The sequence below is a fragment of the Ictalurus punctatus genome, chromosome 28, assembly GCF_001660625.3.
Source record: "Ictalurus punctatus breed USDA103 chromosome 28, Coco_2.0, whole genome shotgun sequence".
NCBI lineage: Eukaryota > Metazoa > Chordata > Actinopteri > Siluriformes > Ictaluridae > Ictalurus > Ictalurus punctatus.
Window position 1 is genome coordinate 2,118,667 of NC_030443.2, and position 27,899 is coordinate 2,146,565.

Consider the following 27,899-nt stretch of genomic DNA (forward strand, 5'->3'; position numbering starts at 1 on the left):
CCACGTTTACAGCTGGGCTGTGCTGAACCGACGCTCGAGCTTGAATATAAAGTTAAGATGTGATTTCAGGCCTTGCGCCATTTCCACCAAGTGTAGTATGACTTTAGATACCTCAGATAGGAGGTTACCAACCACTATGGTATTTCCCAAACAAACCAGCACTTCCTTTTTCGTCTGGGAACCAGCCAATCGCAGAACTGCACAATCTGTGGTCTTACCCCCCTCCCCTCCCCCCGTACTTTCCATTCTCATGCTTTAATTTATTGGATTGCTATTTATTTATTTATTTAAGTTATAAGAGGAATGACGAGCTTTGTTTGTGTGAATGTTTGGTGTTTTTTTTTTCTCTCTCTTCATTAATTATTACCATATCAGTGTTTTGGAGTATTTTATACATTTTACAGATGAGTGATTTAATCGAATCCACACTGCAATAAAAATAAATTAATACTGAGCCTTTAAAAGTATGTGTTTGTGAGTTTGTATGTAAATACACATAGACAGAGGTTGGGTGTGGACTTAATCAAAATTAAATCAGAAATAACATCTGTTTTGTTTTGTTTTGTAAATTACCCCGGATGTACTCAGTCAGCTGAAGAAAAAAAAAACCTCTAGTTCTTTAGATTTGCGCTCGACCAACAGAGATAATGTAGCTAATGAGTAAGGGAAATTTATTGCTACCTGTTTGGCATTGTGTATTCATTAAAAAGACACGGGTCAGGGCGAGACAGAATAACGTCGACCCTAATCCCTATAATGATGCTGTGGCCAGCCATGTCTGAGTAAAACTCTCCCCTGTCAATCAGAGTGACCTTAACCAACCATAAGCTTCTCTGAGCTTGTGCATGTGGAAGAGGTCCAGCTAGTGCTCTAGTCCAAGCGTGTTATGCTGCCCTTTGATGCAGAAGTTTCAGCTGCGTCTCGGAGGAAGCATTTGCTAACCGTCGCCCTCCATGTTCGGTAGCTGTGGTGTCACAGGAGAGAGCTAGCTTGTGGATGGGAACTAGAAAATGACCAAATTGGGAGAAAATGGTGCTTAAAAAAAGGCATACAATGCCCATGGATGGGGTTTGGAGAAGGTTTTAGATGGATGATGTTGCAAGTCTGGCAGAAGTCAACAAGAAGTTCTGATATGAGTTATAAAAGCTTTAAATAATGTTGAAATCTGCACAAAAACCTTTGAGCAATGCCCTTAACCCTCTCTGCTCCAGGGTGCTGACCCTGCGCTCTGACCCCAACTTCCTAACAAGCTGGGATATGTGAAGAAAAAGAATTTCACTGTGTTCTAATGTATAAGTGACAAAGACTTCTTCTTCTTCTAAAAGAGGAAACTCTTTTAAAATACCTCAGAGGCTCTCTAGCAAAGAAAAGATGAGTGTTAAAGTCGTTTGGTTTTCATAAACGCATCATTAAACTCTTGCTGCAGGACTTGTTTCAGTGAATAAACTCTTCACAAGCACACTTTGGGCATTTTTGGAATTTATTTAGAGATTACTCAAGAATTCTTGACAAATTGCTTCTTTTAAAGCCTTCACAGTTATGAAAGGTTGTTGTTTGTTTCTTTGTTAGAACGGTTTCCCTCGTTCAGCTGTTTCCCTATGAGTGCAAGCACGTGTAGAGATCTATCTAGACGTCTTCTTTTGCTCTGCGGTAGACCAGCTGAGGTAAACGTGTGTTAGTACTTGTATTAAGACTCTAAACAGGTCTGACAGCTTGAGTTGGATTTCTGAGCGGTGATGTAGCCCTGCTGAATAATTACACTTGCTCCAAGACTTCGTCTTGACTCATTCTGTCCTTCCTGAAACTATCTTGCGCTTGTTTCTGGTCACCTGGTCGAAACTTGTAGCAACGTCACCGTTTCTAACAGCTCGCTTCTCCTCACCTTCCAACATAGGAGATAGAGATCCGCTCGTCGTCCTTCGTCACACGTCCTGACACTGCCAAATGGATGGAAGGATTTGTGAACTTCCTGCACTCTACACGTTAAACACACTCGGCCCTTTGACTGTACAGTACGCCGTGTTTCAGACCCGCGTTGCAATCTCGCCTCCGGTGCCAGCAAGCAAGGGGAAAGGAAATGAATACAGGAAGTGAACTGTGGTTTACTGACTCAGAATAACATGTAACAGATGTCTTAAAGCTTGTCCTCTGCACTCCACCGAAGACAATAAAGAAAGTGCGAGATTTTCAGGCTAATTACACGGCGTGTGTAAAAGTCACAGAGCATCATTAAAAAAAAGTTTAAAAGTCTGTATGAACTAAAACAATCATCATAACTGGTGAAGAATTCATTTCATTAGTCTGGATGCTAAGTGCTTTTACTGTGAAAATCAAATCAAACAATTATAATCATTTTTTTTTAAAAAAGAAAAAGAAAGGTTTAAACGTTAGGTGGCGCTCGTTTGGAACGAATTATCAAAACAAAACACGAGCTTAACTTTCACTTCAGCGTGACAGTCTGTTATAAAGTGTGGCGACTGTGTGGCGATTGGCATAAGCAGATTATTCTTCAGTGTGTGATCGGTCCACCGTGATGAACGCTTCTTCATAGTGAGCGGTGATTGGTCGACACGCGATCATACGCTGCTGTTGATTCGTGGGGCCGTCTAGGGAGGAGGGAGGGGACAAAAAACAAACAAAACAGTCCAGAGCGTTTATGGTTATTCAGCCATTACAGTTTCCCACTTCTTCTTGTCTTGCACCTATAAGGTCTTACACTTAATCCAAATGTAGCCAATCAGCTGACTCGTGTCGCTAGCTACAAGCCAGGAGCTACAAGGCGAACGCAGCCGATGAGTATAAGAATCCCGTCTCACCCACAACCTCCTATAAATATCCGCCTCAGACCACATTCAGTTCTTCAGAAGCGTCACACAGATGCTGTGGTTTAGGACACAGTGGGACTTTCTATAAACATGAAGCGGAACACTGAAACTTTATGGAGGCGGGTCATGTTGGACAACAAGTTTGGTAAGTGATTTACAACACCTCAACCCCAGGTTCACAAACTAAAGATAAAGTCCAGCATCATAGGGTTAACGTACAGTCCCCTCTGAAACTATTGGAACGGCGAGGCCGATTCATTAGTTCGTGCTGTGCCCCGAAGATATTTAGGTTTGAGATTTTTTTTAAAATATGAGATGAGAGTTTAGGATTTCGGCTTTTATTTCCTGCTATTTGCATCTAGACGTGTTGAACAACATAAAACACAGAACCTTTTGTATCAGACTGCCCGATTTTTACGCGAGGAAAATTATAGGGACAGATAAGACGTGGAGTAAACAACACTTACTCGCTTGCAGTAACTGCATCGAGCCTGCGACTCGCTGGCATCGCCAAACTGTTTCTTCTTTTGTGTTGCTTTCCCAGGCTTGTTCTATTGGCTATGCCCAATAATTGTGCGATGCCTCAGCTTCAAAATGGCATGCTTTTCTCCCATAGACATCTCTCTGATCTTCGTGTTGTTTTAACGTTTTTGTTTTATTTATTGTTTTAACAACAAGCGCAGTCTTCACAGGTGAAACTGAAGCCTAAACCCAAGAGTAGATCTATTCAGAGCTGTTTATTGTTTAAACAATCAATCTAACAGGACACACCTGGCTAACAAGAAACACCCGTCAGGCACGTATTTCTTCCAATATTCTACAAATTGCCTGGTCCGACACAAAATGTGCTACGTCCTATGTCGTTTAGCACACCTACATATAAATAAAACTACATATAGAGTTTACATATAATTCTAAACTCTCTTCTCGTGTTCATCTTTTGATCGCGAACCCAAATGTCTTCAGTCTACAGTAAAAACAATTGATTTGGACTTGCTGTTGCAAAAGTTTTGAAGGGAACTGTATATTTTTATATTGTTACAGACCATGATGTACACTCTATGGCCACATATTTGTTAACACCTGCCCATCGCACCCATATGTGCCAATTCCAAAACAACTGCATTAACACAGAGATGGTTTCTGTTATAATAAGCTCCACTCTTCCGGGAAGGCTTTCCACTAGATTTTGAAATGTGGTTGTAGGGATTTACCCGTTCGGCCGCAAGAGCATTAGTGAGGTCAGGTACTCGTGTCAAGTGATGAGGCTTACTGATTCCCGTTTGTCTGTCCATTAGAGCAGCTTTTAGCCGATTTCCTCACTTCTAATCATTCGCTTCAGTTTCAGGATAACTGCTACGTCTTATCTGTTATCTCTGGTAATTATTGTGCTGCCTTCTTAGCCAGAGCTCAGCTGGCTGAACAAATAATAATCTCATGGTGTGCATCTCACCACAGCCAGGTGTCCATTCTTGGCTTTGACCACTCGTAGTTCTGCCCCACAGGTGAAGTCAATGATGCCCTCTTTGCCCCGGGCTATTGCAAACCTAATACTGAGAGAGAACGGTAGAGAAGTGTCAGAAGTCCTTTTTAACCTCAAACCCATCTCTCTCTCTCTCTCTCTCTCTCTCTCTCACACACACACCTGTCCTGACTGACGTTGACGACGTGTATCTTGTCCGACATGACAGCCAGTTTGGTGACGGCCTCGATCACGTGGTCACTCTGCAGCACCAGGTCGCCCTAAAAGTGGAAAGGTTAAAGGTCACAGGCTGCCAGGTTTCCCATGTTAAGCGACAGTAGGACTTCTCTCACCTTCTGCTTGCTGTCAGCAGTGGGCACATGCAGGACAAAAAAGCCATCACTGAGGGAACTGACTGAGATGCCTACACACACACACACACACACACACACACACACACACACACACAAACACACACACACACACACACAGATAGAGAGAGAGAGAGAATAGGGGAAAAATAAACAGATTATATAAAAGTCCAGTGACAAAATAAAACTAGTTAATGACCCCACCCCCTTACAAATCACAAGATTAATAAGTCATAATCATATGAGCTTTACTGATACCAAACACCTGACATGCATATGATGCAAGAACTGTAAAATGATCTGCGGCGCATACACTGCATGTTAAATGCTCATGTCTGGACTTCCCAGAGTCCCGTGTTCCCTTAATTCGCCAATGTTCTAGGAAACAGCTCTCTGTGTTTCAGCCCCCTCACTTCACACTTAACGTGAAACTAAGACTAATGTCTATTACGTTCAATACACATGTATTCAGACACTACTGTACATTTCCAGAAAACAATAAATAACTCTGATTATAAATGCTGGTTCGTTTATTTTGATTTGTAAACCTCTTGAAAGACAGACCATTATTTTTCAAAATCTTGGTAAGTTGTGGTTGCCAGCTGTTAGTGTAGGACCTTTTGGTAACCCCACGTACCCAGCAGTGAACCGTAGTCAATGCGCTGCTTGATTTTCGACTCCTGAACAAGGACAACAGAGGAGCCGGTCATCAGCAGCTGCCGCGGCCTGGCACGGTATCCGTGCCGGTCGTACTTGATGACTGGCACACCATACTAACACACAAACACAGAGAGAGAGAGAGAGAGAGAGAGAGAGAGAGAGCAGAGTATAGAGTGAAGAAAGACAGAGATAGTATAACTATTATAGGTAAAAAGCTCAACTGAATTAATATTGTAGCTACAATTGTTAGCTTCTTCTTTAGAAAAAAAAATACACACTCACTCTCTACATTGTCAATCGGCAAAGACATCTATATGTCTGTAATTACTAAAAATAAAAACCAGGAATAATTTCTCCAATGCTGTTATAATAAGCTTCACTGTTCTGGGAATTCTCTAGACTAGATTTTTGAGCATGGCTTGTGGGGATTTGCCCATTCAGTCACAGCAGCACTGGTGAGGAGTCAAAGGATCAAGTCAAAGGAGTTGAAGTCAGGGCTCTGTGCACTCGGGTTCTCCCACTCCTCCAACCTTGTGTTCATGGAGCTTGCTTTGTGCACAGGGGCACTGCCATGCTGGAACAGGTTTGGGCCTCTTAGTTCCAGTAAAGAGAAACAGTAATGCTACAGCATTGGGTTTTTTTTCCTTTAAAAAAAAAAAAAAGGAATGCCAGGACTCAAGGTTTCCCTGCAGAACATTTGCCTTCTTCCCATAGTGCGTCCCTTTCCAAGGTAAGTCACACACACACCCAGCTGTCCACATCATGTAAAAGAAAACATGATTTATCAGAACAGGCCAACTTCTTCCAGTGCTCCATGGCCCAGTTCTGATGCTTGCATGCCCATTGCAGGTGTTTTTGTCAGTGGACCCTCTCTAATTGGTGCTGGACCCTCTCTGATTGGTGCTGGACCCTCTCTGATTGGCGCTGGACCCTCTCTGATTGGCGCTGGACCCTCTCTGATTTCTATCAGAGCCAGCATTAACTTTTTGAGCAGTTTGTCCTACAGTAGCTCTTCTGTGGGTTCGGACCAGACGGGCCAGCCTTCGCTCCCCATGCACATCAGTGAGTCTTGGACTCCCATGAACCTGTCGCTGGTTCACTGGTTTCCCTTCCTTGGACCACTTTTGGTAGGTACTAACCACTGCCTACCTTTAACACCCCCCACAAGCCCTGCCATTATGGAGATACTCTGATCCAGTCGTCTATCCATCACAATCAACTTTCTTTAATTCACCTGTCAGAGGTTTTAATGGTATGGTTGATCGGTGTACACGCATGTGTGCACTTTACCTTCACTTTGTTTTCACTTCCGAGAGTCTGTCGCACTTTCAGATTGATCTCTTCGTTCTCTGGACAGAAAGTACAGAAATGGTTGGTATTTTTATTGGTACATTCTCAGTATCGAGGAATGTGTGTTTGTTATGTGTGTGTTACCCAGCCTGGTGCCCACAAAAAGCCTAGGGACACTTTGAGGGTAGCTGTCCTTCTGACCCCTAAACATACCACTGGCTACAACCTTCTGCTCCAACTATAAACAGAGAAGGGAAAAAAAGTTTGACTTTTTGCCCATTGCGGTTGCATGTGTTTTACTTGGTTCCTCATTGGGAGTTGGGTTTTCTTGCTTTGTTTACAGTGTGTGTGTGTGTGTGTGTGTGTGTGTGTGTGTGTGTGTGTGTTTGTGTGTGAATTTGTGGGTCTGTTTTCACCTGGTTCTTCCACTCGGGTTGGATTTTCCTGCAGTAGTCATTCACCATGTTGCGTATACACAGACGGTGGATGTACACCGAGGCCTAGAGCAGAAGTGGCACAAGAAGTTTGGCAATTCTTATAAATGTACACGTTCAAAAGTACAAACTATAAATAAAATTTTAAAAAGTACAACATTTCTAATTAAACTAATGGTCCAGCTACAACCTCAGAGAATCCTGAATCAACGCCTCAAGCTCAAAAGTTATCGAGCGTGCTAATGGTAACTGGTGATGAAAATTAGCCAATATGTTATAGCATGCTAAAAGCAAACTATCCCGAGACAAACTGGTTAGTCAAACACAGCTAAGGAGATTTCTGTAGCGCCTGACATCAGATCTGATCAGATTCCCTTCATGTATCTTGTTTTTTTCCATGGGAATGGGAAAAACCTGCAAACATGATCTGCATAAATACTTTTTGGTGCACTGGGTGCATTTCCAGTGCTGTAATAACCGTAGTGAGAAGTTCCCTAATCGTACAGCTGCTTCACTCCGTCTTTGTTCGTGTTGTCACTTCGGTTACAGTCTACGATCTCATTAGGATTTTCTCATTGTGAAAGTGTTGAAATTTTGACTTCCTATGTCTGGCCTACAGCGGGCCACAGAGCGGTATACAGGCAGCTTGGTGCGTGAGAGACAGACGGGGGAAATCGCATTCGAATGACAACATCTGGAAACAGTTCTATTGCATTAAACTGCAGGCGTAAAACTCTCAGAAGCTAGTACTACCCCCTTTAGCAGAAAACACTTCTTGTTGGCGTTTTGCATAACTGTCCACCAGGCTATCAGTTGCGAGAAGTTTGAGGGTTTTCTTGCATGTTCTGCCCGTTTCAAATCCTCGTTTCAATGAGATTCTAATCCGGGCTTTGATTCGGCCGTTCCATAACCCTCCATTTCTTCTTTTTGAGCCGTTCCTTGATGGATTTGCAAGTGTGCTTAGGATCATTATCCTGTTGAAGGGCCCACTTTCGGTTCTTGTGAACTAATATGAGACAGACGGCCTCACATTACATTCAAGCACTCTTTGATATGATGCAGAATTCATAGTTGAATCATTGAGCACAATCTGTCCAGTCCCTGAGGCAGCGATGCAACCCCAAACCATAACATTTCCACCACCGTGCTTCACAGTTGGTATGAGGTGCTTCTGAAAAGCTGTCTTTGGTCTGCACCAGACATGTCTGCTGTTACTGTGGCCAAACAACTCTATCTTTGATTCGTCTGTCCAGAGCACATTATTCCAAAAGGCCTGGTCTTTGCCTATATACTCATTGGCAAAATGTAGTCTTCCAAAGGCTTTTTCCTGACACGCCTCCCACGCAGGTCAAATATGTGCAATCTCTCCTGATTGTAGAAGCATGCACTTTCACACCAACAGCTGCAAGACTTACTAGCAGATCCTGTGATGAAATTTTGGGGTTCTTGGAGACTTCTCTTTGCATCAGACGGTCTGCTCTTAGTCCGTCATTTGAAATTTGCGCCACTTGTGTGGATTATATTCCGTACAGTGGAATGATGTATTTCAAATAATTTGGAGGTCTTTTGGAGAGCATCCACAACCTTTTTCTCCTGAAGGCCTTACACAACTCTTTAGATCTACAGACACTAGATAGGAGACGGGTATAGATAGGACCGGTTCAACATGCACTCCCTAAGCAGGTTCTAATCTCTGGCACACGAGCTTCAACACCTGATTCTAATTTTATGGATTTATAAATGTAGGGGTGTACTTACTTTTTCCATGTGACTGATCTGGGGGTTTTTTTGTTCATTTAAATTGTGAAAATTACTACAAAATGTCAATTTTATCTGACATCAGAGTGTATCAACTGTATTAAAAGGCAGTGTTTCAAAGAGGATCAAATGTTTGCTTGTCCAAATATGTAAAAATAAATAAATAAATATATTTAAAAAACAATTTCCATGGGGTGTACATATTTATTCACATGATTGTATATGTGTGTGTGTGTGTGTGTGTGTGTGTGTGTGTGTGTGTGTGTGTGTGTGTGTGTGTCACCTCTTCGAGTGACGGTGGTGGTACTGGCCAAGTCCTGTCCAGAACACTCTTTGGTAGGTTCCTCTTGATGGTCATCAGATATGAGAAGCGTACATGGTCCAAGAAATACTCGTTATCGGGACAACGAGGCTCGTGCCTCAGAATGAAGCCTTTTATTAACCTGAGAGAGAGAGAGACAGTGAAAGAGGGAAATAAAGTATCTGACTAATCTATCAATCTACAAATGCCAGACTGTGTTACTTTTCCATAAAAGGCAGCTCAGAAAGTGTTCATAATTTCAACACAGTGTCACTTGGAGAAAGAGGAACATTACAGCTGTAATGCATCGTGCTGCCAGAAAATCCTAAACATACCACTGCTTGTTAACTTCAAAATCCTATTTAATATTGTGTGTGTGTGTGTGTGTGTGTGTGTGTGTGTGTGATGTTCTGATACATTTGTTAGGGTCATTCTATTTAAAGCAAAATGCCCATGCCATGCACACACACACTCACACCAACACACACACACTTTATCTCTCTCACATCTCACGTACACAAGCACACACACACACACTCACGTGCGGATGGTGTCTACTGCTTGTCTGCGGCGTTTGGCTCTCCTGCGCCCTTTGACCCCCCTCCACCATGACTGGATCGTGATTGCTACACACACACACACACACACACACACACACACACAGAGAGAGAGAGAGAGACAGAGAGATAGAGATAGACAGAGAAAGAGACAGAGAAAGAGAGACAGTCAAACAGAGAGACAGACAGACAGAGAGCAACAGAGAGAGAGACAGATAGAGAGAGACACAGAGAGAGAGACAGAGAGAGAGACAGAGAGAAAGAGAGAGAGTATTTTAGAAACACACTAGTGTCTACTGTCTGTTGCAGGATTCAACACAGAACCTTTAAAGACAACCGGAGGAACATTTACAGAGTAAACATTTGAGAGTATTAACACAGTGAAAATGATAAAGATAGTGTACTGAAGTATTATAAATCTGATGGTGTGGCAGATTAGCTACTGTGATTAGTCCATTCGCCCACGTCTGCCTCTAAACTAGCTGCTGTTGGACGGGAGCGTGTGATTGGTCACTTACTTGCATGTCTGATGCGTTGGTATTTGGCCCATTCCCTGTAGCCTCTCCAGCATTTCTGTAATGTGATAGCTGCAGAGAGAAACACCTTAAATTTCATCACTAGTCCACAGAACACCCCCATACTCCACCCATCAGCTCTTTAAGAGCCCCCTCCCCTCTCCTCCCCCTCCTCTCCTCTCCTCTAATTTTTCACTCACCGATGGTTGGTTTCTTGAGCTCCAGAGCGTCCTCAGTCCGGAAGAGTGTTTTTGGGAAACGGATGAAGATTTTGGACCTTTGAAAACAGAAACAGTATTAACGATGACATTTTTATTCATCCTTTTCATTAATTGTTTTTGTTTGTTTCTTATTTTAATTGTCACATTTTTAAATGATTATTTCTTAATACGATGTAAATGTTTGGAAGTGTCTGGTGTAATCTACCTGTTTTACTTTTAAAAAAAAAAAAAAAAGCCTAAATGTTTCCTGCATTTACTGTCACCATTAAAAATAAGATCTCTCTCTCTCTCTTGGACACACACACACACACACCTGCCCAGTTTGTACTCCTCTGGTTTGTAGTCCAGGTGTTTGACTAGGGTAGAGACACCATCTGATAGTTTTCCCTGCCAGTTTGGCCAAGTGTCTGGACACAGAGGTTTATACCTGTGCACACACATACACACACACACACACACACACACACACACACATACACACATACAGAATGGACAAAAGAGAATGTGTTAGTTAAAAGGACATAGTGATACATGAGAGTGTGTGTGTGTGTGTGTGTACAAGTGTTACCTTTGTAGGAAGGCCTCGAAGCTTCGTCTGTATGCAAATCCTGCTCTTCTTACTCTCAGATTCTCCATCAAGCCCAGGTACTTCACCTGGTGTCTGACCAACACCTCCTCAAACCTTTCTAGAAGCGCACACGCACACACACTTCTTAATATCAGCTTTTGTTAACTACTCATACCTGTTATTTCATGTGCTCTTTAAAAAAGGCAGATAACACACACACACACACACACACACACACACACACACACACACACACACACCTGGTTGTTTGGTATCAGTGGGTTTGATGCAGCGGACGTATGACGGCTCCTTAGACATCAGAATCTCCATTAGCTTGGCCAAACTCAGCTTAAACTGGGTAGCAGCCTGGAAACACAAAAGCTGGCTCAGAGAGAGAGAGAGAGAGAGAGAGAGAGAGAGAGTAGTAGTAGTAGTAGTGTGTGTGTGTGTGTGTGTGTGTGTGTGTGTGTGTGTGTGTGTGTGTGTTACCGTTTCTGGTCTCCTCTGGTCTGTCAGTTCATCTGGATGGAAACACTGCTTTACTATTGAATTCCTAGACTGGCACATCACCTGTACGGCATTGGTACAAACACACACACACACACACACACACACACACACACACACACACACACACACACACCAAATCACACATGCATGAAAACTCAGTCACAGACTTAACTCTGTGCATACACACTGATGTGTTATTACCTCTTTTAGGTTCCTGTACAGAAGGTCATTATTTTTGTCCAGGAACCCTGAAGGAGATCAGCAGAGACAAATAAATACCACAACAGGCACAGGGATGGAGAGATGGAGGGATGGATGGATATAAAGTTCATGGACAGATGTACAGCTGGGTGGATGGGCAGATGGGCGGGTGGATAAATTGTCAAATTGATGGATGAATGAATTGAGTGGATGGAGAGATGAATGAATTTATAGGCAGATGAATGGATGGACAGAGGACAGGATAGACCCATGAAGAAGCCTAGGAATAACAAAATAGACATAGGAATGTATGGATGGATGGATGGGCAGATGGATAGTTAAATGGATGGATGGATGGATGGATGGGCAGATGGATAGTTAAATGGATGGATGGATGGATGGGCAGATGGATAGTTAAATGGATGGATGGATGGATAGATTAATAAACTGAAGGATGAACCGATGTATGAATGAATGGGTGGATGAATAGATTGATAGATTAATGATGGAGTGATGAATGAATGCAATAATAAGGAGGATGGATAAATGGATGGACGAATGGACAAACTGATGGATTAATGAATGGATGGGCAGATAAACAACACAGTAGCATACACATACATGACTGGTTGGACGAATGAATGGACAAATAGATGGATGAATGGATGGATGGATGGGATGTGTCACCTTACCATTCACGTTGTAGTTGACCGCTCCGGCATAGTGTAGCAGCCGAAACTCCTCCCGCCCTACAGCCTTGCGACTCTTCCCATTGGCCAGTTTATGTCTGAAAGACGGCACATTTGAGAAATCAGACATCGCAACCGTTTGAAGGATCTCCAAAAACTCTGCGACGTGTCTGTCGTTAATGTATACGTGTAAGCGGAGGACACGTACGTCATGAAATGGGCGTGGCCTCCCAGACTGTCCTCGAGCTTCTCCAGGAAGGTGATGTCAGTGGCGTCCCCTGGCCTTAAACACTCTTCATCCTGATTCACATCATCCGCGTTACATTGAACACTGAGACAGGCTGAGATTAGCGTCAAAACAAGAAAAGACGGGCGAACCAGACTCACCAGGATCGCAATGATGCCTTTGAATTTCTCCTCCACCAAGTCACAGATGATTTTGTTGTTGAAGTATTCCACCGACTCCCACTGTCCACGGGAAGGGGAGAAAAAAACAAAAACATTTCAGTAAAAACCTTGCATGGTTTTGTGGATTTTTTTGCAATTTTAGCGTTGACGTCTAGACACGCACCCCGATGCCTTCAGCCTCGTACTCCTCTTGCTCGCTCTTCAGCGTGACTTCGATGAAAAGCTGCTGAAGCTTCTCGTTGCAGTAATTGATACAGAACTGTTCAAAACTACAGAGAGACAATATCGTTGGTGTACAGTAAATAACACAGTACAATAACATCATTAAAGGAATTCCTATATATACACAGTTAGTGAGAAAACATATATACATACATATATACACACACACACATATATATATATATATATATATATATATATATATATATATATATATATATATATATAAATCAAAGTTGAAGAAGAGAGACGAGGTCAGACCTGTTGCTTTGAAAGACCTCAAAGCCGTAGATGTCCAGAAGTCCGATTACCGAGGAGCATCTGCTGGTGTAGTACACTTCGTCCTGTAACGCAAAGGCACTACTGATGAAGCTGTAGTGTACAGTGTCGTGTTTTTAACACTAGGGGGCGGCACAGTCAAATATTCAAACAATTCAATGAGCTTTACTAAAGTTCTTGGCACAAGTTCTTCTCCGGTTCTCTAAAAGCATTCCGTTTCTCCGCCTGGCAGTGTATTGTGATGTTATCCAAATGACACTTCTTAATGACTCAAAAAAAAAATTTTTTTGGCTAGCTAATGAATAAAAAGCAAGGATTTAGTCCACATCTTGCATGGGACGGGCTACCACACCTGAAAGGCCAGTGATTGGTTGATCTTCTGGACAAGCCAAGTAAAAGTACGACCATATATGGCTTTGGCCAGGGCGTCTCGAGCCGAGAGAGCCTGCTCGAGGGTCAGCGGGCCAATCATCTGTAAGACACAGGCGAAAGGACATGTTATTAGCTTATCCATGTCCTGTGTTCAGAAAGGTTCATGTCACACAAAAAAAACATGCTCAGATAGGAGAAGAGGAACGGTTTACCTCCTCTCCTTTAGCAACAATCTTCTTATGAGTAAGAGCTTCACTCAGAGCTGAGCCTTCCACACCCAGCAGCTGACAAAACAACGCAACATTAGTCTTTTCATACTTTTCAAAAAGTTTGCAACAAAAAAAAAGTGGGGTTTTTTTTCATTTTCCTTTTCATTTTCCATATTAGCACCTGTGTAAAGGAGTCTATATATCAGAAACGCAAAGAACGCTGCTTAAAGGCAAGGAAAATTCATTAGCATCGCCGGCCATGGGAGTCACGAGGTACAATCGTACCCCGGCAGAGATATTCCACTTACCGCGGGCAAATGTACAACAATCTTATATCTGAGACAGGCCTTAACTCACCTGAGACAGGTAATTAATTCACCTGAGGCAGGTGCTGGAACAGGATGGAAAATCTTATAGCTATACTCTTTTCAACACTAACCACAAATAATGACATTTTATAAAACCTAGTGGTGTTTAACTCGTGTGAGTCAGGTATTTGTGTTGAGGGAGCGATTACAAACATGTGAGTCAAGGCCTCTGAGATGAGAGAGGTAGCTGACTCATCTGGGTTAGGTATTCGACTGATATTGGTATTTGATTCAATTGAGTCAAGGGATTTGAGCAGAGAGAGGTATTTGACTCACCTGAGTCAAGTCATTTAAGCTGAAAGATGTATATGACTCACCCAAGTCAGGTATTCAAGCTGAGGCAGGTATTTGAGCTGAGAGCGGTGTTTGACTCACATGAGTCAAGTCGTATAAGTTGACAGAGGTATTTGACACACCCAAGTCAAGTAATCAAACTGAGATGTGTATTTGACTTATATGAGTCAGGTATTTGAGTTGAGAGAGGTATTTGACTCACCCGAGTCAGGTATTCGAGCTGAGACAGGTGTTTGACTCATCTGAGTCAAGTTTTTGCGCCGACAGCACACAAGTCAAGGGATTTGAGCTGAGAGATATATTTGACTCACCTGAGTCAGGTTTTTACATCAAGCTGAGGTATTAGAGCTGAGACAGTTATTGTTGTTCTCACCTCTGTGAGGTATGTGAGCGGAGTCTCCGTGGTGAAGTGTGTCTGCCCGTACTCATCCTCTCCAAACAGGGTGTTTCCCAAATGCAGAACACTCGCAACGACCTTCAGTAGCTCCTGCGGTAAGAGAGGAAAACAACAGGAAGTCGGAGGTTCGTGTGCACGTGTTGTATTTGGGCGAGAATGTGAGTGTGTGTGGTTGTAGTCTGCGTGCAGCCGTCTTACCTCCACTTCCTCCTCGTTGAAGCCAATGACGGTCAGACCTTTGCTTACAGCTTTCCAGCTGCTCTTATCGCTGATGGTACTCACCCTTGGACAGTTGCCCTGATGGAGAAGAGCGAGAGTGAGAGCGAGAGAATATAATAGGAACAGAATGAAAAATAACAGCAGTAGTTCATCGCGTTTTGAAAGACACACACCTTCACCAGGTAGCGGTAGTGCTGTGGGTTGGTCATGTCCAGCCCCAGCCTCGTCAGCAGCGAGCTGTCCCCTGACTCCAGCAGCTGGTAGAAGATGTGGAAGTTCCTCTCTCCGTGGTTTTGGTGCACCACCCGAGACTTCTCCAGAAGGTAGTTCAGGATGTGGCCGCCGATCGGGGCACCCTGAACCCGGGGGGCGAGAAGGCGAATGAGGGCAATAAGGGTCAGAGTGCAATATCGCTGCTACCGTAACAGAGTGTGTTTGCTGTCGGCAGAGTGTGTGAGCTAATCTTTTTGAAAGGGATAACGTAAGAGCTGACCTTGTAGTCAAACTGCAAATCCATGTATTTTCCGAAGCGGCTGGAGTTGTCATTACGCAACGTTTTGGCGTTCCCAAACGCCTGCAGGTGCACAGAGAACAGCAATGAGGAGGAGTTCATTTACTGTACGTGGAATTGTGTGTGTGTGTGTGTGTGTGTGTGTACCTCCAGCACGGGGATGGACTGCAGCAGCCTCTCTCGGATGGAGTGTGTGTTGTTGCGTGTGGGGCAGGTTGCGGTGTAGTACTGCAGGATTTTTTTCGATGCCTCTGTCTTTCCTGCCCCGCTCTCTCCTGAGATCAGGATGCACTGATCCTTACGCGTGGTGCGCAGGGCACGGTACGAGTTATCCGCCAAGCCGAAGCTGACAGAATACACACAAATGCACTCTTTTATTTTCTCTTTTATTTAGTTGGTATAATACACACACACACACACACACACACACACACACACACACACACACACATTCTGCTCATTTGGTTGGCAAATTGTTTGCCGTTTGAGCTCGGTTGCTGTTTTATAACGTGTAATATTCATACGGTTGCGAAACCAGACAGTCGGTGTGTGATCAAATCATTTGGCACCTTCCGACCAATCGGAAACGGGAATTCGCCAGGACTGCCAGCTAGCATGGCGTGTGTTCGCTGCCATCGATCTCTGTGATGCCCCTACACTATTTCATTCTACTCTACACGGTGATAAAGCTGTCTGATGTAATCTAATCTAATCCAAGCTGATCGATATCAGTCGATTATGTTTAATTACTGGAAAGTACCGAAAGCATGCGATCGTGACTGAAAGACTTGCCGTGCACTGGACAGAACAAACACCGATCAAACACTGATCTGACACTGGTCCTGCTCGCTAGAGGGCGTTAGATCAGACGCAAAAGGTCGTGGGCCTTGGCCTGGGAACACTTTTTGTTATCGGCATCATCTTAAGACAACAATCTGATTACTTAATGTGAAAAAAATGGCATGTAGTGGAAGGAAAGAGTGTGTGTGTGTTCATAATACTCTGATCCAATCACCGGAGTCTCCAGGAAAAATGAGTCATACTGAGAGAATGGGCGGAATATTTGCCGGGATTCCCATGACCCCTACATGCACACACACACACACACACACACACACACACTTACATGTGTGGTGAAATCTCATAGAAGTTGACTCCTCTGTAGCGCTCCATGTTTGCTTTGGAGTAGATTCCGAGCTCTTTGTACGGATTCACCGACACCAGCACCGAGCCGATATACGTCTGAAAGAGCGAGAGAGAGAGAGATAGAGAGAGATAGAGAGAGAGATAGAGAGAGGGGGGGGGGGGGGGTTAAATTGCTCCCAGTTTGAAATAGCAGGCACAGACACTCTCAGCTTGAGGAATGTCATACACACCCAGTGATTAGTCACAGCTTAATGTGTGAGAGTTTAACATCGTCGCTCAAAATTAAAACAAGCACGAGACCCTTCCTAGTGTAAGGTGGCTTCAAGCGCACCGTTACCATAACAACGGTGTCTTCCCATCGGACTGTGTGTAAAAACCTACTCTAGGGATGTAATTCATCTTACTGACTCTACAGGCCACACACCGCTCTGTGAGGTGCGTACACTGTACACCTCACTGTGCACCCCACTGTACACCCCACTGTACACCCCACTGTGAACCCCACTGTGCACCTCACTGTACACCCCACTGTACACCCCACTGTGCACCCCACTGTGCACCTCACTGTACACCCCACTGTACACCTCACTGTACACCTCACTGTACACCCCACTGTACACCTCACTGTACACCCCACTATACACCCCACTGTACACCTCACTGTGCACCTCACTGTACACCTCACTGTACACCCCACTGTACACCTCACTGTGCACCCCACTGTACACCCCACTGTACACCCCACTGTACACCCCACTGTACACCTCACTGTACACCCCACTGTACACCCCACTGTACACCTCACTGTGCACCTCAGACAGCTGGGGCGAATGTGCTCCTTACGTATATGAGGTTCTCTTTATAACGCCGCCGCAGGTTCTCGATGAAAGCCGCTTCGCTCGTGTGGTTGTCCAGAAGCAGGAAATCCTGCACACCCACCCTATCCCTCGCTGACAGAGAGCTCTCCATCACCAGCCTCACGCCTCCATCCACCTCCACCTCCTACACAGAGAGAGAGAGAGAGAGAGAGAGAGAGAGAGAGAGAGAGAGGAGAGAGAGAGAGAGAGAGAGAGTGGGGGAGAGAAAGAGAGAGAGAGTGGGGGAGAGAAAGAGAGAGAGAGAGAGAGAGAGAGTGGGGGAGAGAGAGAGAGAGAGAGAGAGAGAGAGAGAGAGAGAGAATGTCACAGGTTTTCACAGTCAATATATGCAGAGAAACACCAAAAGCTACACACACACACACACACACACACACACACACACACACACACACACACACACACACACACACACACACACAGACACGTAAAGAATGGATGCGGAGTCACAGTGGGTGAAGACGGTGTTTTGCGTTCCTGAGAACAGCGGCGTCCAGGGACTCGTTAAAATCTGGTTAAGCTCCCGGCTCCGTTATCTCTGCTGTGTTAAAGGGAAAGGAATCTGTGGAACAACAATGGAAGAGAGCCAAGGAAATCCTACATCCATCTACACACACACACACACACACACACACACACACACACACACAGACAACATGCAAAGCTACTGCTTCTGCCAGAGTATTGTTCTATGGTGAGCACCTACAGGTGGCCTTCCTGTCTCACATAAACACACACACACTCTCTTACGGGCTTACAAGGTAAACATATAAACAAGCTGTTAGAGAAACAGAATGAACACGACACACACACACACACACACACACACACACACACACACACACACTTCCCCTAACATCTGTAGTCAGATTTTCCACTGTTTTAACCTAACAGTCTTGCACGGCCAGTTTCTAGCCAGAGAGTGAGTGTGAGAGAGAGAGAGTGAGAGAGAGTGAGAGAGAGAGAGAGTAAGAGAGTGTGAGAGAGAGAGTGAGAGAGTGAGAGAGAGTTAGAGTAAGAGAGTGTGAGAGAGAGAGTGAGAGAAAGAGTGTGAGAGAGAGAGTGAGTGAGTGAGAGAGAGAGAGTAACAGAGTGTGTGAGAGAGAGTGAGAGAGAGAAAGAGTGTGAGAGAGAGAGTGAGTGAGTGAGAGAGAGAGTAAGAGTGTGAGAGAGTGAGTGAGTGAGTGAGTGAGTGAGAGAGAGTGTGAGAGAGAGAGAGAGTGAGAGTGAGTGAGAGAGTGAGAGAGACAGAGAGGTGATATGAAGATGTTGAGTACATGATGTCACAAGGAACAGCTGAACAGTTGTGGAAAGATTGCAAGCACCATGGGAAGACCAGGCACACACACACACACACACACACACACACACACACACACACTCAGAAAGAAGGCACACCACTAAAAATGGAGTTCAGATTGCAACTGAGTGTCTAATCAAGTTTACAAATTCCTAACCCTTGTGTTTTGGCATCACTCACCACACCCCTAATGCACATTCCATCCTCTGCTCTCTTTCTGTCCTCTATTAACCGTGTTTGATTTGGCCGAGGCTCTCTGCCCAAACCGCTCTCTCTCTCTTTCCCTCTCTCCCTCCCCCTCTCTCTTTCGAGGTCTCCTGACATGCCGCATCTCTCCATCACAAATTTTCCTTGTTCCTACTGCAAAGGAAGAAAGACGGGAAAACGTTTGGAAAGTCGTAAATCCTCTGGTGCGCAGAATGAGGGTTGAGTCGTGTTGAGAGAGGTTTAGGTTTTGGAAGTTCTCGTTTGGAAGTCTAATTTGGAACGGGAAACGCACCACGTTGCTGCACACTTCTTACGTTACGTCACGTCATGTCACGTCTATCACTTGACCCACTGGTGGTCCTCGCATGAGAGGACTCACAGCTCCAACCAGTTGCTGACCAGAAGGCCAAGCGGTTACGACTGGAAAGCGAAGGCGAATTCTGCCTGAGAGTGAAGGAGACCGTCACGTTTAATGGAGAATTACTGATTTATTAAAAGACACGAGTGGAATCTTAAGTGCGCAGGCCTGGATATCATAACACCCCGCCTACACAGGTTTTCATCCGAGTGAGGGGGGAAAAAAAACACAGCACTTTTTTATTTAACCCATGTAAGCGTTAATGTCTGACCATGACAGAAACACACACACACACACACAAATAACAAACCATTTAAAGACCTTTGCCTTAGGTAAGATCTGTGAAAAATATTCTCTAACTAACGGTTACGTCGGTTCAAATCTGAATAAGATTTGAATTTTTTCTACTTTTTTTTTTATTATTATTCCTTGAACCCGCCCACATTTCCACCCATGCTCACAAAGCCCCGCCCCTAAAACTTACTGTTACGGCAATAGCGAGGACTCCTTCGAGATGTTCGGCCGATGGAAAGCCGAGTTACGACTATAGTTAAACACGCGACTTCTCCTCATGATGATTTGTGAAGGAGCGTTGGGGGGGGGCGTGTCCCAATTTTTTTTTTTTTTAATTCGAATTCGAAGACTGACAAGAGGCCAATCTAAATACAAACAAAACGTTACAGACCAGAAAGCAGATTTCCAAACTGGGGTTTTGTTCTGAGACAACTTGTCCTGAGACAACGGCTTAAACTATTACTTTTTGATCATTTCTACAGAATCTTCCACATTATTTGTATCAGCAAGAAAAAACGTTGACTATTGCACCTTTATGAGGTTCGTTGGACATGCTAAAGAGGAAGGGTGTTGTTTTTCCCCCACATATAGCAAATTGTGGACGTTTCTTTATGCAAATCGGCGTCTCCGTGAGCAATTTCTCAACGTGCATTGTGTGGAGTTGTCGCACGCACGGTTCCAACACGCAAACCTTTAATTAACGTTTAACGGTCAGCTCCTGTTTGCGTTCGTTTGACATGCTTCGTTAAAACTAATCACCGAGCAGAAACGTGGTTGATTTGAGGTTCTTATTCACCTTCATAACACGTGCTGGATTTTTCCTTCGTAGCGCTACGTTGCCCAAACCTCACGGAAGCTAAATAAAGAAACATCATCTCTTGTATCCTGCGCTAGATTTACACCTACAGTGTTGGGTTTGGGGTTTTTTTTGAATGTCTTGGTAGATTTAGCGCACACATCTGCACTGTGATTCCAGCACACGGGCTTTTTCCTTTTCCAGGTAGGAACCGTGCGTGGCAAATCTGCATCACTGAAACATCTGGATTCATACAACGCTCATATGGAAACACTTTTTAGAACTCAGACCTGGGATTAAACGCTCAAACAACAGAGCTTGTGTGTAGGAGCTTGTGAGTTGCTAGGGGAACGTCAGCTATTTTAAAGACGGTTCCAAACGCTATAATTTTTTTAAAAAAAAACTTTTAAATATTGATATTTCTGAGTATTTATGCGATGCAAAATCCTCCTAAAACGTAACTGTAGATGATGATGCGTGTTATTTTCTATTCAATGCAAGCTGCTGTTATGGAAAATGAAGCCACACCTTCTGAGCAATCAGACTGGAGAATCCAACAGCACTGTGGTATAAGATTCCTCACTGACACATAATGAGTCTTAATCTGGATGCCATGACCGAGTGTTAGTGTAAAGTATTTACTCTATTAATCTCGAGTACGTGTGCATTTGTTTATGAGAGCTTATTAAAATTCACTACTTAAAAAAAGGGAAAAAAAAAAAAGTGTCCATCACGGACACGTTATCATTTTGGCAAACCCATCTTCGTACTGTGGAACTTTTCTCTGTGAACACGTGCGCTCTGTGCTCAGATATCATCGAAGGTCCTGCAAGAGAGGCTGTCTTGGGAGAATTTGGCTGTGGGCTTCTTGGCTTTTCCATATAAGGGGCTTTGGTTCCGCTACGCGGCTCTGGCGAGGGCACGGTGTCCTGGGCACTTACGGTGGACTCCCTCCTCCGCACTGCGCTGCGTGTACTCGCTGACTGGGATTGTGGGAAACGATTTAGTGCTCAAGATTATGAAAGAAGGCAAATCCCTGAAATCATCTCCAGACAGTACAAAAGGGTAACGGAGCAATGGCCAAGGGCTGCAGAACACATGCTGGCTCGTGCACACACACACACACACACACACACACTCAAGTAAAACTAACATACATTCAACACTGCCCAAAGCACTTGCACAAACCTTAACCCTCAGTCTATCTAACCCTAATCTCAGTAACCTTAACCCTCAATATATCTAACCCTAATCCACACACACACACACACACACACACAGGAACATAGAGAGAGAGAGAGAGAGAGAGAGCGAGAGAGGGAGAGAGAGAGAGAGAGAGAGAGAGAGAGAGGAAAGTTTTTAAAGCTGGTCTTACCCTGCCAAAGTACCTCATCCTTCTCTCGTTTTCTCCTTTTTGCCGCACTTTCTCTCTTTCAGTAATCCTTTTTTTCTGCAGTCCGTCCCTAATAATCCAATGAGCTTGTTTGACAGACCGTCAGCAGCACCTCAGTGTGTGTGTGTGCGTGTGTGTGTGCGCATCTCCTCACAGACGGCTCATCCTTTGAAATCCTCTACCCAACACACCCTGATACACACCGTCAAACCTGACCAACTTTTCTACACACAGAAATCCTTCATCATCTTACTCGAGCATGCTCTATCCCCACCTTCTCTCTCGCTCTCTCTCTCTCTCTCTCTCTGACGCGAACGTGTTCCCTCTCTCCGACGGAAAAACACAGTAACGCACACAACCCTCTATAATGAGCAGATTTCAATTACGCCGCTCCCCGTTCTGCTCCCTCTCTCTCTCTCTCTCCTGGAACGTGAGAACAGCTGGGATGAGTCACTCCTCGAACAACAAATAAAAGGGAAAACCCAAAAAGAAAAACTTCATCCGTAGCGAGCGGGAGAGAGCGGGAGAGAGCGAGAGAGAGCGAGAGAGGAAAGACGACACGGGTTAAAAAACGAAGAAAAGAACCGAAAACAGATTCCAGAAAAATCCACTAAGTGTCTGCGGTGGCCGTCATCCCATCGAGCATGAGTGTATCCAAAAGCTCCAAACAAATCCCATGACTCCGCCTGAGCGCATTTTTCCCCTTTCCTTTCCACCCCTCCCGTTCTCTCCCTCCCTCCCTCCCTCGCTCCATCTCTCCCCCACTCCCTCACATGCCAGGACACATTGGTGTGCAAAAACATATTGCCGTTCCTCTGCAGAAATACTCGATGTAATCTACAGTGCATGTCTTTCAGAGCAGGTCAGCGGCGGTTATCGGTTCTACGATGAATCGCGATATTCAGCGCATGCGACCGTGTTACCGTGGATACTGTGAAAACGCCGTCACGGCCCTGAGTGTAGAGGAGTTTAAAGTTTCACAGGAGGACACTCGGGCTGGATTTATGCTACTGATATAAAGTCGGTCTGCTCTTTGTATTTGGGACAACGTTAAAGAAGAATTGCACGTGAACTTTTTTCTTACTATTATTATTCCCACTACTGTAGTTAGATTTGAGAGGAAAATAATATTTGGGAAGCCATGAGATAACTGATAGATGCAAATATGTTCATAGTCCTATAAACCCCTCCCATGCTTGGGGGATAATCCTGACGGCGGTGTCTGTTGCTTACGTTACGCCTTAGGACAGAAACGAATTGATCAAAAGCTTGTTTAAATCTCCCCTCTCCTCCTACCACGTGCTCACAGTGAGCGCGTCCTGATTTCACCAAGTCGAAGCTGCCCTGGGGGTCAACATCTTCGAAGAAGCCTTGGGGTCAACGACCAACACCAGCCAATAAAAACCACCGGACACGTACGGCACCGATATGAGTCATGACGTTTAACACGTGCTCCCTCTAAGACGCGTAGACTCAGCTGCAGTGCGTAACGCACTCTGAGGAAAGCGATATCTGCCCTCAGGCAAAACATTTCAAGAGAAAATAAAGGCTCAGTTAATAATAACTTCTCCTACCAATTATAGCCGAGTGTTCTCCAGTGACTCGCTGACTTTTTCTTGAGGGCACAAAAAGGATAACGGCTGTGGCAGAGTCATCCCTTTACACATGAATTTATCTACTCACTTGTATCTGTTTTAATGCACTAGCTCGCTACACTTCATTACGTCATCGCGCTACGTTTCCGAGCAACCGAAACACGGCTTGACCGGTGGTCTAGCTAAGGAATTTATCGCTCTCTACTGGATGTGTTACCACCGAGACCTTCGTCTGGTCCGCTATGGTACGGTTTACCGACTGGAAACCGTTCACCGTCGGCGTGATCACCGCCATCTTCGTCGTGACCCGTATTTATGAGATTCATGACAGCTGCTTAATTGAAGCAATGTGAACACTTCAAGAGATAAAAGGTCAACACACACACACAGCAGGGGAGAATAAATTATTCATGGCAATGGTCATGGCCAGCACACTGTGATGATTGGCAGGGTAACCATGGAGACCAGCAACAAATACGCACGCGCGCGCACACACACACACACACACACGCAAAGGTTTTACATAACTGGTCTTATGATAAAAATATGATGAAATCCATGGTAAACAACACTAGACACAAAACCATCTTTGTTTTTAATCCTTACACACCAAAACACACACACACACACACACACTTTCTCTGTGTGTATCAGGTTGGATCTTTGGCTCAGGGTTAAAGTTTTATATTCAGTCAGGGAAGCCAAGTTGCTTCAATGTCTCATTTCTTCCAAACCATGATCTTACCACACACACACACACACACACACACACACACACACACACACACACACACTCGAGCTGTGTCCCTAAGGAAGTCTGAAATGATGGATTTTTTAGACTAATATGAAGGCGGGTTGTGAAATAAATGTCCCTCTCCATTCCCCAGACTCTTACTAGTCTAGAAGAGGAAGAACCTTGGACGAGGATCTCATACGAGTTCCTCTTAGTTCTCTAATGCTTTGCTCTAGCACCCGTTTGTCCAGAAGATGTTCGACTCCTGGACCTGCTCATGTTCGATGGGAATTAATGACACTTGCAGGTTCCGACCACGTCCGACAGTAGACCCTGAAGCGAGGCTCTGAAAACCCTACGCTCTCTCGTCTTGTACCTGCGTTCACGTGTGTCAGGACGCTCACAAAGGAAAGGTCCTTTTAAGCAGAGCGAGGGCGGCCGAACCTGAGCGCGCAGGGCGGTATCAGCGAGTGTCATCGCCAACGTGAGCTCAAGGGATCATGAATTGAACACACACAAAGCTATTCGTGAGCGTGGAGCAGTGAAGCGTGCATGCAGAGAGACTATCGCACAGGAGATCACTTCAATTCAGCGAGCACTGACACACTGACACACACACACACACACACACACACACACACACGCTTCCTTTCCCCTCGCTCACCAGTTGATCATTAGACGGCACAGCAGCACCAGGTACAACCCTAATTCCAAAAAAGTTGGGACTCTTCTGAGAGTCTCCGCCTCTGTTACCTAATTAGTTGCAAAATGTTCCTCCAGCTGTTTCTTTTCACTGACACTTAACGCAATTCAAAACTACCTTATTTATTCCTTAAAACGGTAAATTTCCTCAGTTTAAACATTCGATATGTTTTCTATGTTCTATTGTGAACAGCGTACGGGTTTGCGAGATCTGCAAATCGCAGCGTTCTGTTTTTATTTACCGTTGATTTACATTGTACACAGCGTTCCGACTTTCTTGGAATCGGGGGTTTGTGTGTTGTACACGGCCTCGCGCGCTGATGTTAAATTGCTAGAGCAAAACCCGGTGCTTGTTCACGCAGTTTAAAACTTGTTCAGTTTTAAACTGGGGTATAAATGATGGAGGGAAAGGGGCAGAGAACGCTGGCTGGCGTACACATCAGCCACACCTACCGTCTTTGTCGTCATGCCGTGCTGGAAAGAAACAGAAAGGACACGATTTAGCTTTAAGACTGCATGAGAAGAATCATCTTATATAATTATATTGATACCAGAGTTATACAGGAAGTCCATTTAAGGTGCCAATATTTGCATTAAATATAGTTTTGTTAAAAAATATATATATACGTAACCATTTTGTCACGATCTTTTGAGTTTTTAAACACACTGTCTGTAGAGACACCAGTCCTTCATACACAGATGAAAGGAGTTCTCGACTTAGGGTGGGGTTCTCTGTTCCGTAACAATCTGTGACGGCTTTGTGGGCCGGAGTCAGGAAGCAGAGTTCAACGCGATCCCGAGAGCTCCCAAAACTTCAGGAAACGCCAATGTGTTCATTGCCAAGCAGTTCAGAAGCACACACCGGTTATTTTTACAAAACAAATTAACAGTCCAACGCACGACGACGTGAAAGATTTGGTTCTGGGGGTGCACGGTGACCACCTGATTTCAGTGTCGTAGACTGAATGTCGTGGGGCTTCGCATACACATGTCTTCAGAAGCACTCCAGTGACGTCAACCAACTAAATGTGGAATGCATGTTTCCGTTGAGAAATGCCTTAAGAACCGTGCAGATCCATTTAGGGTTTGAGCTTTTTTGTTTTTTTTGGATTTCCACCCTGGTTCCCACTGAGGTTGTTACACAGGAGCACAATGAAGTGTTTGTTAGAACGAGAGAGTGTGTGTGTGTGTGTAGATCAGATTTAGCACTAGAGCTGCACTATGGATAAAATACCGTATTTTGCATATTAATATTGCACCATATTGTGATATCACATGCCTTGCGTGACTGATTCAAACACATAGAAACTCTCATCTGAGATTGGACACAGTAAGCAAGAGCATACAACACAACTTTTGGGAAATCTCTAACTGTGCTTTTAACCCAATGAGCTATTCTCTCCTAAAATACAAAATAAGGATAAACCTGAGGGAAGCCTGGATTATAGTATGTATAATGTTTGTTTTGGTCTCTGTTCGAAGTTTCCAGATAATTAGAACGACGAGTTACCTCAAATTCGCCAAACTGGGTTATTAATATGAATTTTCCATCCATAAATGATATTGGAAACCGTCTCATCTGGGGGGGGGTTAGGAGAAGATTCGGAGCTGTTATCTCGGCAAAGCGAGGCAGCACAAAGTGTTGACTAAAACGGTGCCAATAATTGTTGCACACCTAAATTTAACAAAGATTTATTTATTTATTTATTTATTTGATAAACCCGTGTTGTGTTTTCAATTGTTTGATATCCATGACAGGAGAGTATTTTCATGAAGTTTCTCTGAACAAAAGATACAACAACAATAAAGACGATTTCTCGCCGTCTTCTTTGCTCATATTTACCCAGGGTGCCAATATTATTGAAGGAAGCTGTATATAATCATATGATACTGGCGGCTAACTAACTAAAATAATAAAACTAATAAGTCTTACTAACAGACTCACCTGGGGTATCCTTAGCTCCTCCCACAACCTGTAACAGAATCTAAAATAAATAAAAAGTATTAAAGGCACTATATTCTGTCGAGGAGATGCTCAAGTTAGAAGGGATCTCTCACCTTATTTAATTTGACTTGTTTTTATCTCTTATTATGCCTCTGCTAACGTTTAAAAAAAAACAACAACAAAAAGAAAACCCTTAGCCACCCGAGCTTACATTTCTACTGAAAAAACCAACCAACCAACCAACCAACAAACAAACAAACTAACAAACAAACAAACAGGTATAAAAACAGGTTTGAAACATTTTAATACACAAGACCTTCCTTTCAAAAACTTCCAAAATCCATTCATGGACATATTTTTGTATATATTTACTTATATACACATATTAAATTCAACTTAAATAGGTGAAAAGGTTAGCATCATTCCTGACAGGAAAACTGAACTCGGAACATTTCCGTTTCCAGCGGATAAGTCATTCATCTCAGCCGATAAATCGAGCATTTAAAAGTAAAGGAAAAGCTTTTAAAGGTCAAATATTCGTTTTTAGAGCGTTAATTTGATTTATTGTGGTGTTAGTTGTTTTTATTTACCTTGCTTGTCAGCTGAAGGTTCGAGCTCTGCCAGAGACGACCGTTACGCCTCGCTGACGAAGCTCGCGCGCTGATCCGAGCGCGCGCTTCACGTTTCACTTCACCTGGAGCGGCTCGAGCGACCACGTGACTCAGTGCTCGCGCTATTTAGTACTTTATTGCTTCCAAATAAATAAATAAATAAATAAATAAATAAATAAATAACAGTAATAATAATAATAATTTTAAAAAACAGAGAATACCTGATGAACCTGATGAATACCTGATACCTGATGAGCGCTCCGGTTCTCCGTCTTTCTAGGGTTGTTTGCTGCAGTTGCCTTC

General features: G+C 44.0%; 1 protein-coding gene across 5 annotated transcripts; it reads right to left on the reverse strand.

Annotated features, from left to right (window-relative positions):
• Nucleotides 1-1,462: 1,462 nt before the first annotated feature.
• myo1ca (myosin Ic, paralog a) lies at nt 1,463-27,697 on the reverse strand. Of its 5 annotated transcripts, XM_053677009.1 has the most exons (33): nt 27,576-27,697; nt 26,986-27,025; nt 25,494-25,514; nt 17,631-17,789; nt 16,768-16,883; nt 15,789-15,987; nt 15,624-15,704; nt 15,304-15,486; nt 15,110-15,208; nt 14,888-15,001; nt 13,856-13,927; nt 13,624-13,743; nt 13,254-13,336; nt 12,934-13,039; nt 12,750-12,830; nt 12,571-12,662; nt 12,366-12,460; nt 11,674-11,720; nt 11,223-11,532; nt 10,963-11,080; nt 10,708-10,821; nt 10,374-10,450; nt 10,177-10,245; nt 9,643-9,727; nt 9,084-9,243; nt 7,025-7,108; nt 6,753-6,846; nt 6,609-6,667; nt 5,296-5,431; nt 4,641-4,711; nt 4,471-4,568; nt 4,279-4,378; nt 1,463-2,606 (listed from the first exon to the last, which is right to left on the reverse strand). In XM_053677009.1, exons 3-33 carry the CDS (start codon nt 25,506-25,508, stop codon nt 2,577-2,579), a joined length of 3,267 nt encoding a protein of 1,088 aa, XP_053532984.1. In that variant the 5' UTR covers nt 25,509-25,514; nt 26,986-27,025; nt 27,576-27,697; the 3' UTR covers nt 1,463-2,576. The 5 variants fall into 5 exon arrangements, with proteins under 5 accessions (XP_053532984.1, XP_053532985.1, XP_053532982.1 ...); XM_053677010.1 differs by lacking the exons at nt 25,494-25,514; nt 26,986-27,025; nt 27,576-27,697 and adding an exon at nt 21,993-22,690 and having other exon boundaries at nt 11,223-11,328; nt 11,452-11,532; XM_053677007.1 differs by lacking the exons at nt 25,494-25,514; nt 26,986-27,025; nt 27,576-27,697 and adding an exon at nt 19,143-19,175 and having other exon boundaries at nt 11,223-11,328; nt 11,452-11,532.
• Between the last annotated feature and the right edge of the window lie 202 nt (nt 27,698-27,899).

Excerpts from the sequence above, each read along its gene's own strand:
- myo1ca (XM_053677008.1), bottom strand. Across the intron at positions 13,928-14,887 it reads CGCTCACATACCTCACAGAG|CTGCTGGGTGTGGAAGGCTC; the intron begins GTGAGAACAACA and ends TTGTTTTGTCAG. Across the intron at positions 2,607-4,278 it reads AGAATGGACACCTGGCTGTG|ACGGCCCCACGAATCAACAG; the intron begins GTGAGATGCACA and ends CCTCCTCCCTAG.